We start from the raw sequence: 14,401 nt of genomic DNA on the forward strand, positions 1-14,401 counted from the left end.
AGACATTTCTCCAAAGAAGACATACAGATGGCCAAGAAGCACATGAAAAGCTGCTCAACATCACTAATTATTAGAGAAATGAAAATCAAAACTACAATGAGGTATCACCTCACACCGGTCAGAATGGCCATCATCAGAAAATCTACAAACAACAAATGCTGAAGAGGGTGTGGAGAAAAGGGAACCTTCTTGCACTGTTGGTGGGAATGTAAATTGATACAGCTGCTATGGAGAACAGTATGGAGGTTCCTTCAAAACTAAAAATAGAATTACCATATGATCCAGCAATCCCACTACTGGGCATATACCCAGAGAAAACCACAATTCAAAAAGACACATGCACCCCAATGTTCATTGCAGCACTATTTACAATAGCCAGGACTTGGAAGCAACCTAAATGCCTGTCGACAGACAAATGGATGAAGAAAGTGTGGTACATGTATACAATCGAATATTACTCAGCCATAAAATGGAACGAAATTGAGTCATTTGTTGAGACGTGGATGGATCTAGAGACTGTCATACAGAGTGAAGTAAGAAAAACAAATACCGTGTATTAACACATGTATGTGGAACCTAGAAAAATGGTACAGATGAACCGATTTGCAGGGCAGAAGTTGAGACGCAGCTGTAAGAGAACAAACGTATGGACACCAAGAGGGGAAAGCCGTGGGGCGGTGGGGATGGTGGTGTGATGAATTGGGGGATTGGGATTGACATGTATACACTAATGTGTATAAAATTGATGACTAATAAGAACCTGCTGTATAACAAAATAAAATAAAATTGAAAAATTTTAAAAAGCTTCAAGAGGATTGACATATACACACTACTATATATAAAATAGATAACTAATAAGAATCTATAGCACAGGGAACTCTACTCAATACTCTGTAATGACCTATGTGGGAATAGAATCTAAAAAAGAGTGGATATATGTATATGTATAACTGATTCACTTTGCTGTAGAGCAGAAACTAACACAACATTTTAAATCAACTATAGTCCAATAAAAATTAATTAAAAAAAGAAAGAATGACTGCTCTAAATTATCTAAAATCTTTTCTTAGCTTCATCTAGACCATTCACGCCATCTGAGTGGCTAAAATAAATTGTTTTACCAAAAATGTTCTGCAAAAATGTCATGACTTCTGTTAGCAGATGTTAAGAGAAGTAGCCCTGTGAATATCAGCAAAGTGATGAAAGTTGCTTCCTGCAAAGATGTTGTTGACAGTATTGTTCATTACGCTACCCTGGTGTCCTGTTAATACAGGAACTCCTTCCTATGTGCGTTCACCCACACACACACCACCACCACCACCCCGCAAATACCAGGAAAATTTCTCTCTGATAGTTTTGTTAATCCTTTTGCTTTTTCTGAATTACTGACTTATTTTTATCTCAGGGACACTGTGATGCACCTAACTGATCTTGTTTTCATCTTCCCATTGGCTACTGCAAAATGCAAAGCAAAATCTAGTCACTGTATAGCATGCATCTTACTTTCTTCCCCATATTTACCATTTGCTTCATTTTATTTTTGTAACTCATCTTTCTAGAACTAGCAGAGGTATCAGCTAAATGTAATATTGAGCTTTTCTCAGCTCAGTTAGCCTTGCATAGGACTTTGTTCTTTTAAATTGACTTACATACAGTTTTTGACAAGACAATTACAAAATATAATTTCTGTGTTTATTTCAAAGACTAGTTTAAAATCACAGAAAAAAATCAGAATTTGTGTTTCTTTTCTAAGTTCTAGTTTTTAATGCATGTTATATAACTGTAACCTTGTTTTTTTCCCCCCAAGGCAGCCAACAGTTAGATTCCATTCATGTAACACAGTTGGAGAGAGATACTGTTTTAGTGTGTTTAGACAGTAAGTATTATTTTAAAATTTATTCTAAGTATACTACTTGATATAACATACCTTTTCATGGAATTGATTCTAATAGAATCAGTAAAGTAGATTTGCACTTTCTCACCTTAAGTGGCATTGTTTTATTGATGAAAAACCTAAATTGGCTACAGATGTAGTAACTAATTGATCTGTTTGTCGGACTATCCTCTGTGACCTTTTTCTTTATTCTGTTTGGCCTACTTGGGAACATTACACAGTCAGCCCTCTGTATCTGTAGGTTCCACATCCTCTATTCAGCCAACCATGGATTGAAAATATTTAGAAAAAAAAATTCCAGAAAGCTCATAAAAGCAAACCTGAATTTGCAAGTGCCTGGCAACTATTTATATAGCTTTTGTGTTGTATTAGGTATTATAAGTAATCTAGGATCTACTGTATAGCACAGGGAACAATACTCAATATTATGTAATAACTTATAAGGGAAAAAAAGAATCTGAAAAAGACTATATCTACATATATATACACACACATGTATAACTGAATCACTGTGCTGTACACCTGAAACTTACATGCTATTGTAAATCAACTATATTTGAATAAAAATATTTTTTTAAATTAAAGTCTATGGGAGGTTATGTATAGGTTATATGCAAACACTAGGCCATTTCATATAAGGCACTTGAGCATCCATGGACTTTGGTCTCCATGAGGGGTACTGGAACCAATTCCCCGTGGATACCGAGGGACAACTGTATTAGAACAGTTTGCCATAACCTTGGGGTAAAATTGTGTATAAAATTATTCTGTATAAAATTCTGTATAATTCATTGTAGTTAATGAAAAAATAGAAGGTTATACTAATTTGGTCACTTGTAGTCATATAACGTGAACTTTTAAAATCATGTCAGTGTGATATCCTAATGCACAAATAGATTTGACACCTTTACCTGCTAGTTGTGATTCTTTTGATGCAGCGAGAGATGTTACTGATAGATGTGTGTTGTACTGTATATGCAGTGGAAGAGACAGAAAAACTTTAACAACAGGTGTTTTCAATTTTGCAGACAAAGCACTCTAATTCTTAAAATCCCCCTTACTTTAATGCAATGAATCCTGCAAGTGAAATTCACCCAGACTTGGCATTATATTTGAAATTTGGATATTTGCTGTGGTTTGATTCATTCCAATATTTTAAAATTACTAGACCTGCCCATAGATGTTTAGGGTTATTTTTAAAATTGTTCCACTACTTAATTTACCTGTATTTTTGTCTTAATTTCTATTCTCTAAAGTGTTCCCTAGTAGATTTGCCTTATAGAATCATAAAGATCATCTAACATTATAGATAAGTAAACCAAACCCCAGAGTGATTCATTTGCCCATTATCCCTTAAGTATTTTTGATTCTTTGAATACTGATAAGATTGGCGTGTTGTTTGGTTACTCTTAAGTGAATTTGATAAATTATTTTTTACCCAAACAAGTAGACGCCTCAGTACTAATTAATGAAATAAACAGATGATCAGAATTTAATTGTAGTAGTGTTGAACCTTTAACATTAAATGCCTAAATACCTTCTGAGTCAAACAAGGAAAATAAATTGTACTTTTCATTTTGTTGATTTATGTATTTTTTAAAAAATTTTTTAAACCTTTGATTAATTAAGACTTCCATTTCCCAGCTATTCATGGTAAATGGAAAGTTGACTTTCTCAGTTGTTCTTTTTTTCTTAGGGGAGCAGTGTAACACTTTGAAAATTGTTTGTCAACTCTGTGGTATAAATCAGTTTTACTAAGCAGCAATGGAGATAGGTGTGTAATCACAAATAATGGTAGACAGATGAGAAAGTAATGCAGAGAGAAGGTATCTTCCAAGTCAGAGCTAAGATGGTTAAATTAAAAAACAAATGGACAAAAGGGAAATAGAAATATTCGCATATACTATCTATCCCAGAGTTTACTTATAAAGAAATTCTGACTTTTGAGAGTACTATTTTTTCCTCCCTTGTGCTTCTGTAGAATATTAGTTACATACTAAAGTTAAGAATTACTGCAAATATTACTTATCATATGTTATGTAATTTGTAAGGGGGAAAAAACCAACTCTTATTGCTGAATATTTAGGCACCAAGTTAACCACTGTTAAAAAAACACTTCACTTTTTAAACAATGAGAACGTAAGTGTTCAATATAAACTATGAAAAAAAAATACTGGTGGAATTGCCATTTACAACGGAGGCCTCACTCTTATAGAATATATCAGTGACAGTTTTTCACTGGGCATACTTGAATCAAGAGAAATAATTGAACTTTATTAAGAATATTGTTATGTATCCATGTAAAATCCACTTATCAAGTTACATTTATTTTAGCAAATCTGCATTTCCAGCCTTGACTTGTTTTTTCTTTTTTTAAGAATTTGTAAAAATTGTAAATCTACAAGGAAAACTAAAATCAAGTAAGAAACTGGCCTCTGAGCTAAGTTTTGATTTTCGCATTGAATCTGTAGGTAAGTCTCCTTTTATTAATAATGCATTTAGAGTACTTGGTTTTTTGTTCATTCTGTACTTAGGGTTATCTAGACCAGCACTGTCTCATAGAAGTTTCTTTGATATAGAAATGTTCTCTGTGTTCTTAAATACAGTAGTCGTTAACCACACTTGTTAAGTACTTGAAACATGGCTAGTGCTACATTTTAATTTTTTTAATTTTAATTAATTTAAATTTTGATGTAAATAGCCACACAGAGCTAGTTACTATAATATTAGACAGTGCCTGTCTGGACCATAATAAATCTTTTATTGTCGTTTCTTGAATATTTAAAACATGAAATCATTTCTTCTATTCATTGTTCCCTTTGCTGCATCAAGTGAATTATACTTCTTCCAATTCTTTCCAAATCATGAAGGTATTTGTGTGATGTGATTAACAATGTTAGATATGCTAGAATTCTTTGCCGTGTAAGATTCTGGTTGGTGTGTGTTGATGGTTTTTGCTTTTAGGTCTATTTAAATATAAATAGTTTCCCACAGAATCTGGAAAATACTATACCATTTGAATTTGCTTCCTTGTCAATGAGTGTTTTACTCTGTAATATCATTGGTATTATGATAAAAATTATTATTGTTTGCATCCTCACTGATTATATGTCAGTAAGTATTTTCCTCAAGGGTGATAGAACTTGAAAAAATACTGTGGGTGGAAACATTTTGAACAATTCATGATATGGTTCTACTTTAAGTCAAAAACAGTTAAAACAAAATTGGTGATTTTTATTTGGGCTGTAAAAAATATATGTATTTTATAATTAAATGTATATACTTTTAAAAATGTGTTTCTCACTGTTTAGAAAGTTTTCTGTTGATTTTTTAAAAATTTAATGGTTTCTCAAGTGGAGTTTTGCCCTATTGCAAAGTACATTCATCCCTCTGGGTAACCCTCTTACATAGGAATAATTTGCTTATGATTGGAAATTTTATTCAAGCAGAAAACCTAAACTTTCTGTAGATGCCATGACAAAAGGAATTTTGGAAATATTTTCTTCTTTTACTCCTTTGTATGCTGGCTGTTGCATGCCAGTTTCTAAGATTTAATATTTTCAATAGAGATTCTAATATACAGATCTTTAGGTCCTCTTAATTTTAACTGAAACACGCTAGTACCTCAACTTTTTCATATATGCCCAATTTTTTAGGATATTTTCGTTCTACAAAAGTTTGTTCCTCCTAGGCTACCATCTCTTCTTTCCAGTGAACTTTGGAATAATTTCAAGGATCCTCCTGGGTAAAGAGTCCCTTTAAGTCACCTTTTAAAAACAAAGCCAGTACTACCTGTTTTTTTATTTCATGGCTAGTGAAGCTTGTATGATTGGTTATTGTAAAATACTTTAATGTTTATTGAGCTAAATTATGTTTCCAGAACATTCTTATATTAACTTTTTACAGAGTCAATATTCTAGTAAGAAATATAATAAATTTCAATCACTTTCTCCCATTATCTTTACTGGTATAGGGCATATGGCTAACTCTCCAACAATCAGATTGGTTTTCTCCTTCTCTCACTGTGCTTTAATGACTCTAGCCTCTGGCCAGGAAGGACTCAGAGGCCCTGCTGCCTCCCCCACCCCAAAATTGGGGGCCCTGCCACTCTGTTTCTAAACCACTAAGTGACCCCATATGTGTGCTTCAGTCGGCCCAGCACAGGCAAGACACAGAAATGGACAAGGCACAGTGAGAACAGGTTTCCCTCCAAGACCCTCAGGCCACCCCAGGGGATCGTGGGAGATGAGTGGGCAGCAAGAGGGGATATGGCATGTCATGAGGTGGCCACACTTTGGGGTCACGGTCGTTCCTGATTCCAAAGCCATCAAGAAGTTGGGCAAGCTTGGCTCAAATCTGTGACCACACTTGTGAACAGTGGGACCTGCAAGGCCAGGGCAAAGGCCCGGTGGGCTCTGGAGGCCTGATGGGGTTGGGCAGCAACAGTGAGTACTATAGCTCAGAGCCCCTAGCCCCTCCAAATAAGAATTGGTTCACAGATCAAAAATATTCAGTGTGTGGTTAAATTTTAGATTACAGGACAGGTTTATTTTTTAAAATTAATTTTATAATAGGGAATATGTGAACAGAAATAAAAGATGCTTCCTTAATAGCTACTTCTAAATATATCACATTATTTAAATAATCATTTTTTAATCTAAAAAACCAGTTATGTTTTTATTATTTTATTTACCTAAGACAAAAGATAGTATATGAAAGAAAAATTAATATGCTGGTGTCCAGCTCATCAAAAGTTAGCCCATTTTTAAATAAATGCCTGTTATAATGTACCTTTGAAAACTTCCATGACCCTGCCTCAATAAATTATTTGAGCTTTGTCATGACTTAGCCACAAAAATGTTGGGAACTAATGGTCTAGACAGTGAAATTTTGCACCAAGCACTTGAATAGCCTTACATTATCATTTATTAAAGACAGTTAAGGAAAATGTATAATGCACTACTATGTGCCTTATTTTAGTCCCGTTCTCCCTTATCTTTTTAGTATGCCTTCAAGACAGTGTGTTGGCTTTCTGGAAACATGGAATGCAGGGTAAAAGCTTCAAATCAGATGAGGTAAGATTTCTCAAATTACCTCCAGTGATTCCCATTAAAGATTTTAAATGTTGAAACATTCGTTTTATGTATTGTCTTTCTGAACCCACGTTGCTATGTTTAATGCCTTTAATGCCGGTCGAACAAAACTGCCAGTATTTTCCCTTCAAATAATGTTCAGTTTTGTATTTATTGTATTCTCAGTGGCCACAAGGAATTGTCAAACATGAGTTTACACAATTTCAGTCCTCTTATTTGTAATTTACAAATATGGTTGCTAAACTTACTAAACTTTTCTAAAGGTAATAAGCCTTTTCTATAATCTATAAATGTGCAGCTTCTTTTTTATATATAAATTTATTTTATTTATTTTTATTTTTGGCTACGTTGGGTCTCCGTTGCTGCACCCGGGCTTTTCTCCGGTTGTGGCGAAGGGGAGCTATTCTTCGTTGTGGTGCGCAGGCTTCTCATTGTGGTGGCTTCTCTTGTTGGGACCACGGGCTCTAGGTGCTCGGGCTTCAGTAGTTGTGGCTCACGGGCTTAGTTGCTCCGAGGCATGTGGGATCTTCCCGGACCAGGGCTTGAACCCGTGTCCCCTGCATTGGCAGGCGGATTCTTAACCACTGCACTACCAGGGAAGCCCCTGCAGCTTCTTTTTTAATGTTACATTTAAAATTCTAAATTAATATGTATTGGATCACAGGACTAAGGAAAATCTAAGAAAATTAATTCATTTACTAAATATTTATTGAGTATCAAATACATTTAGGACACTATTCTTATTATAGCACTGAAGACATAATGAAGCATAATTATAAATAATATCAAACCCTTATGATGTCTATCTTCCAGGCACTTTACAAATGCTATCTTACTGAAGGCTAATAATATAGTGGGATTTAGGTACAATTCAAAGTAATGTACTATTCATATTCCCGATTTTACAGGTACAGAGTGATTAGGTAACTTACCCAGAGTTACAGAACTAGTTAAGTGACAGAGCCTGGATGTGAAGGGTCTCCAAAAATCACTTCTACTTAGATAATTGGGATATATTTCATGTAGGAGGTGGGACTTGGGCTCCCACCTTGAGAGGTGAATCCTAACAGTTAAGAGAATACTAACAGAGACATTTCCCATTTGTGTGAGTACCTGTGTAATTCTTGCACACCAGGGCCTCACAAATTTATGGACTTATTTTGAAGCTTAAAATCTTCTATTTGAATTACCTTTACACTGTTATTTAGATATAACTATTTCCACCTCTTATATGAATGCAGAAATAGAATGCTTCCAAGTAAAAATGATGTAAATCAGTGGAATTAGAATGCTTCCAAGAGAAAATGACATAAATCAGCTTGTTTTTGAAGCATCAGTTTAGTTACTGACCCATGTCACTAAATGTCACCAGGCCCCTGCATTTAATGAAGCCTACAGTCCTATTTACTGCCATAACATTAATTGTCCATAGATGCTATTTTCACTGTGTCACTCCTGTGGGTAGAAATCTGTAGAAGTTACTTGTTGTTTACCATATAAAGTGTGAATTCTACCTCCTATTTTTAAGTCATCTTGCTTACCTTTTTCTTTCTGGTTTTGTTCTCATCCTTCAATTTGGGCCTAGCTATAATGTTCATAATGTAAAAATCAGCCATTCTAGTCCACAATGATTGGAACATTTCTGAACTGAATACTCTGAAAATCAGCTGCATTTAGTATAGCACCAGATTTATTTTCTGGTTCAAGTTTGTTAATTCCATCTTCTCAGCTAGACTGCAAACTCATTGATAGCAGAGTATTTTTATACTTATTTTATATCCACACTGTCAAGAGTTTGTGTTCCTCCAAAAGCTGACCCTAAAACAAGGACTCAGGTCCTTGTTTATTTGGGAGTAGATCCCAGAAAAACAAGTGACAGAGTAAGGAATGTAAGATGGAGAGGGACAAAAAGCCAACAAAGAGCACATTAATAAACTGCTTCTCACTATGGGCAACGAGGGCTTAATCCTATAGGGACTACTGAGGAACAGTGTGGAGCACACCTCAGAATTGGCTCATCAGAAGGTGGGGAGGCAGGTTCATTTATACACCAGCTGCTGTCCCTGGTAGTTAAGGGTTTCCCCCAGAGGTGTCAACTCCCCACACTTTGGAATAGTACCTGTGCACGACTGAGTACCTCCTTTCTTCAGTTTTGGAGAAGACAGAGCAGAGGAATACCCCCAGTACACAGATGTAAGACACAGGTGCATGGGAGTGTCTACCGCAGCTCTGCTGAAATCAGGTGGGCTGAGGGGTGCCACCTTAAGCATCTGCCCTATGACGTAAAGGAAGGAGTAGGGGCTGTGCAGTCCAGCAAACCTGTACTCAGATCTTGGGTCTACTAGTTATATGACCTAAAAGTAAGTTACTTAACCTCACTGAGTCTTAGTTTTCTCTTTAATAATATGGGAATGATAATACATATCATAAAAAGTTCTAAGGAAAAGTGCTTGACCCAAAGAGATGTTCCATAAATGTTGATTTGTTTCTACTAATAAACAGTCAAAAAAAACCTTACTAAAATCTATTTAATTTGAGGAATTGAGTCTATCAAAAATTATCATTCTTTTTAATACTTACTCTATCTAAATGATTTTTAAATTATAATTTAAATAATATGAGGACTAATAATATGGGATATTTTCTTTCATAGGTTACCCAGGAGATTTCAGATGAAACAAGAGTTTTCCGCTTATTAGGATCAGACAGGTAATAGTTTGGTTGTTTTATTACCAAAGGAGTTCAACGATTGTATTTTTAATTATACTGTCAACCTCTGACTGTGTTTCAAACACTTCTTTTTCAATATACTTATATTGTTTCAATATATGTATTTATATTGTTCAATAGAAGTAACATTGGTTTATAACATTTATATAAATTTCATGTATACAATGTTATATCTCTAGTTCTATATACCCTTGCTCACCACCAAAAGTTTAGTTTCCTTTCATCACCACACAATTAACCCCCTTTACCCATTTCACTCTCCCTCCACCCCTACCTCTTCCCCCTGGCAGCCACTCTGTATCTACGTGTTTTGTTTGGTTTGTTCATTTATTTATTTTTATGTATGTTAAACAAAACTCTTAGAGGCTTCAGAATCTTAGAGAAATGTCCCTGTATCTTTATTGAGAGAGAGAAAAAAAGTATTTTAATTAGTCAATTAAGCAAGCTGTTGTCAGTGTGAGGATCATGATTCTAGAAACAGTTATACTCAGGCAAGACAAAATGTGTTAGATGGGTGTTTATGTCCCTAGTATCATGACATATTTCAGGCTCCTTTGTTTTCATCATTTCTTCCTGGCATGTTAACTTCTGTTAACTGTTACTGTATATATCCAACAGAATGTGCACCTCCTGACATGTACTTTTATATCACAAGATATTTGACTGAGTCTCTGAGGTCGTTCTAAGTTAGAAGGAATTATGTGGTCTCTGTGATCAAAGTGAAAGATAAGTTCCAAAACTATTCCATCTCACGAAAAAAGAATTATAGCTTTTGTTCTTCAAAGTCTATGTTATCTACCTCTACAATGAATAAAATACCTATCCCTTCCTATTTTCCAAAAGTTGTTACCTCAGCAAAACTGGCTATAGTGGGGTATACATTAGTCCTGAGGCAAGGATTGAGAACCTCTGATCTTCAAGTTCAGTCTAGTTACAAAACCATTGCTTAGATATTACACACTTAAGGAAGTCGGGGAGAACTGGAGTTATGACTCCATAAAAATTTTTTAAAGAGACTTTTGTAAAGAAAAAGGATTTTTGGAAAATGGCAACTACCCATTGCCATTGAAAGGCAAGCCCAGAGAGCATGGCAACCTAGTAACTAGTCCTGCATAAAAGAGAATTGGAGGACCACCTGGTAAATGACTGTAGAATGGGAGGCCCTTTGCTTCTCCAGGAAGGGCTGACAAAAGAATTGTAGATCATTCAGTGATCCTGGCACAAATAGCGCTTTGGTGAGACATAGTATGAGAGATTTCTGCTTAATAGAGGGTAGGCATCAGAAGCCATTTCTCTTAGTTACTTGTTTCCTTCTAACTCCTTCCCCCAGAATTTTCTCTTTCATCTATCCCTTCTTTGTTTGTATTGTTTCTCCATTCTCTGTCACTATTGCCCTAAAAAACTACTTTTTTCAGACCATTGCCTTGTTCTGATTATCTTCTTACTTGGGCATCTCCTTGATTTTAAGACATACATCTTAACCAAGGCTTTTGTTTTGTCTTAATTTTTAAAGTGATTTGTTAAATTGTATTGTTTAAATATAGGTATTAATATCTAGGAGGAAAGAAAACTATGTCAGAATATTAATAATGGTAAACTCTGGGCAGTTGAATTATAGGTAATTTTATTTTCCCCTTCTCCTTTTCTTTAATGCATGCTTTAAGTATATATTACTTTTTTGTTTTCATTTCAAAAGTAATAATATGCTAGTTGTAGGAAATTCATATACTAGAAAAATATAAATTAGTTATGCAACTCCCCCCACCTCCCATTTCCCCTTCTAGACATTTTTCTCTGCACGGGCATATTGTTTTTTATTTTGTTCTCAAACCTGTCTTCCCACAGTGTAGGTCCTATGATATGACACTTGTTTGGTTTTTCTTCCTATTGGTCCTTTCATTGAACTCTTACCCTGCCTTTGTTCCAGGGACAAGGGAGATGGCCCCATTTCATACTTTTTAAAACTATTTATTTGCAAATACCTTGAAGAAAGTGTGAGTGGGTACCTCTTAAAATCCCGTTTTATTCTCTCAGCCCTTCCTCCATCCCCTTCTTGTTCATGTATATTCTAAAGCTTTATTATACCTTTTTTTGGCATATATGAGTAAGCAAATTTGTTTTTAGTTGGAATAAGATGAGACTATCCTGAAATGTTTTTAATATTTTATATTCATAAATTCATCAATTCTTATTCAGTTCTGTTTTTAAGCTATAAAATGTAAAGCTTAATTTGACTGTGCATCTATTAATGTGATCTCTGTGTAATCTTATGTGAATGTGAACAATGATATTCTTTCCTGGTTTGATGTTAGTATTTGAAGATGAAATCTCTGTTTCTACTCTTTAACAAGACTTTTGTTTTGATTTAATTGCAGGGTTGTTGTTTTGGAAAGTAGGCCAACAGAAAATCCTACTGCACACAGCAATCTTTACATCTTGGCTGGACATGAAAATAGTTACTAAGCAACAGAAATTGGTCTCAAATGACAGGAAAATGAATACACTCCATTGAAAGCAAAAATATCTTAAGGAAATTCAGTACAAACTACACTATGATTTGCTTTAATTGTTATGGGTTATATCTCAAATGATCTGTACTTTAAGGTAGAATTCAGTATTTTCTGTAGCTGGAAACAGCTATTCTATCTCTTGCCACTATGTGGTGGTTTTATCAAGTTTGCTTAATAAAAGCTATGAGACAGATAGTCCTCTAGTTCCAGGAAACACAGTCTTTTTAAAAAAAATGTTTGTAACAAGGATGCCATGATATTTTTAGATAACAACTCATGTGATTATCTTCAGAGAGATAAATTTAGTGACAGTTTTCTCATTTTATACCATGTTTTATTCCTTCTTAATGAACATAATTTGATAAAGAAATTATCAGGTAAGCCTTTCACTTTTACATTGGCCATTCTGTATGTTTTTGTAAAATAGAATATTTAATCCTTATTTATTAATCTCTTGCTGGAGTGGTGTAATGTATCTAACTTTTAGCAAAGGAAGGTTGCAGAGCAGCTTAAATTTTTTTATAATATATAAAAATTTTGTTTACCTTTTAAGACTAGTACTTTGAGGGTTTAAAGGCTGTGTTTGGAGGTTCAATACCTACATGCAATATTATTTAATGCAAGTATTTTGTAATATAATATCATCCAGAATTGCCTTAAAAGAGAGTTTTGTGTTTTCAACTACATATAATTGTAGGGGGTCATACAGAAGATAATGATGATGGTTGAAATATTGTTAGAAGGAGTGTGTATTTCTAGATGTGACTACTCTGTGTATGTATTCTTGACAAGCAGTATAATATACCTGTGATGTTTTTTTTTTTTTTACATTAGGGATAATGCATAAGAAATTAATCTTCATATATATTATCATCCCTAATGTAGGGGGGAAAAGTGTTTAACTGCCCATGATATGTATTTTACTTATACTATACCAGAGGGGAAATTGTAAAGCAACTACATGTGTATTCTTGGGTTTTTCACATATATAGATCTTCATTTTGAGTAGGTTAAAAAAAAAAATCTTTAAATGAAATTTAATTCCTGATGGGATAGTATAAATAAGTATTATAAAAATCAATATTCTAAAGATAAGTAAGGATTGGGCCATTCTTGAGTTTTCTTTCTTTCTGCTATTGTTAGTATTCAAACTGAAAGCGTCACACTGGTACCTATTGTCTTAATGCATTTAACAGTTATTGTTGAGATGATGAACAAAGGGGTGGCAAGAGCATACTATAGATTCATTTTCAGCAGTTCCTTGAGAGGAAGACAGTGTAACTATCTCATTCGGTCTTTAGCAGTCCTGTATAGTAGGTATTATCATCATCTCCTTTTTTTAGACGAGGAGATAAGGGTTTAGTAAGGTTAAGAGACTTACCCCAATTCACACAGCAAGTTAGTGGTTGAGCCAGACCATGAGTCTTGTGACTCTGTTCTTTTCACTATGCAATATGCAAACAATAAAATATTATGCAAATGAGATATATAAAGTATTGTCCTTTAAAAATGCTATGATTTCAGTAAGTGTGTTACTGTTTATTTTGGGTATCTTAAATGGGGCCTCTGGACTGAAGGACACTGGATACAATAGATGGCAGGGGACCATACTCAAACCAGGAAATATTTACATTCTGGATACAAAGACCAATATCCTCCTCCTCCTCTCTGAATTCTGGCAGCCAGATCTTCCCATCCTAACAATACCGAAGAGTCTTCTCTGCACCATCTCATCAGTGCAAGTGGAAAGACCTAAAAAGATCCTGACATCAGAAGTGTCCTGGCTAAACTGCCCAGCTGGATAACTCTACAGTGAAAATCGTAATGTGCCCACCACCCCATGCATGCATCCAGAGCTTACAGTTAGTCTTTTAGTCCTATGCTATTAAAAATGATTAAACATGAGCTTCCATGGTGGCACAGTGGTTGAGAGTCTGCCTGCCGATGCAGGGGACACGGGTTTGTGCCCCAGTCTGGGAAGATACCACATGCCGCGGAGCGGCTGGGCCCGTGAGCCATGGCCGCTGTGCCTGTGCGTAAAAAAAAAAAAAAAAAAAGGTTAAACGGGGACTTCCCTGGTGATCCAGTGGGTAATACTCCGTGCTCCCAATGCAGGGGGCCCGGGTTCAATCCCTAGTTGGGGAACTAGATCCCACATGCATGCTGCAACTAAG

General features: G+C 35.0%; 1 protein-coding gene across 1 annotated transcript in view; it reads left to right on the top strand.

Annotated features, from left to right (window-relative positions):
* Window positions 1-13,708, top strand: part of MAP4K5 (mitogen-activated protein kinase kinase kinase kinase 5) — a 140,894-nt gene extending 127,186 nt beyond the window's left edge. Inside the window, 5 exon segments of the mRNA XM_007446611.1 lie at window positions 1,808-1,876; window positions 4,273-4,365; window positions 6,899-6,969; window positions 9,641-9,696; window positions 12,093-13,708. Of these exon segments, the coding sequence (XP_007446673.1) occupies window positions 1,808-1,876; window positions 4,273-4,365; window positions 6,899-6,969; window positions 9,641-9,696; window positions 12,093-12,180 (377 nt within the window). The 3' untranslated portion in view covers window positions 12,181-13,708.
* The last annotated feature ends 693 nt before the right edge of the window (window positions 13,709-14,401 follow it).

Source organism: Lipotes vexillifer, unplaced genomic scaffold (genome assembly GCF_000442215.2).
Source record: "Lipotes vexillifer unplaced genomic scaffold, Lipotes_vexillifer_v1.1 scaffold124, whole genome shotgun sequence".
Lineage (NCBI taxonomy): Eukaryota > Metazoa > Chordata > Mammalia > Artiodactyla > Lipotidae > Lipotes > Lipotes vexillifer.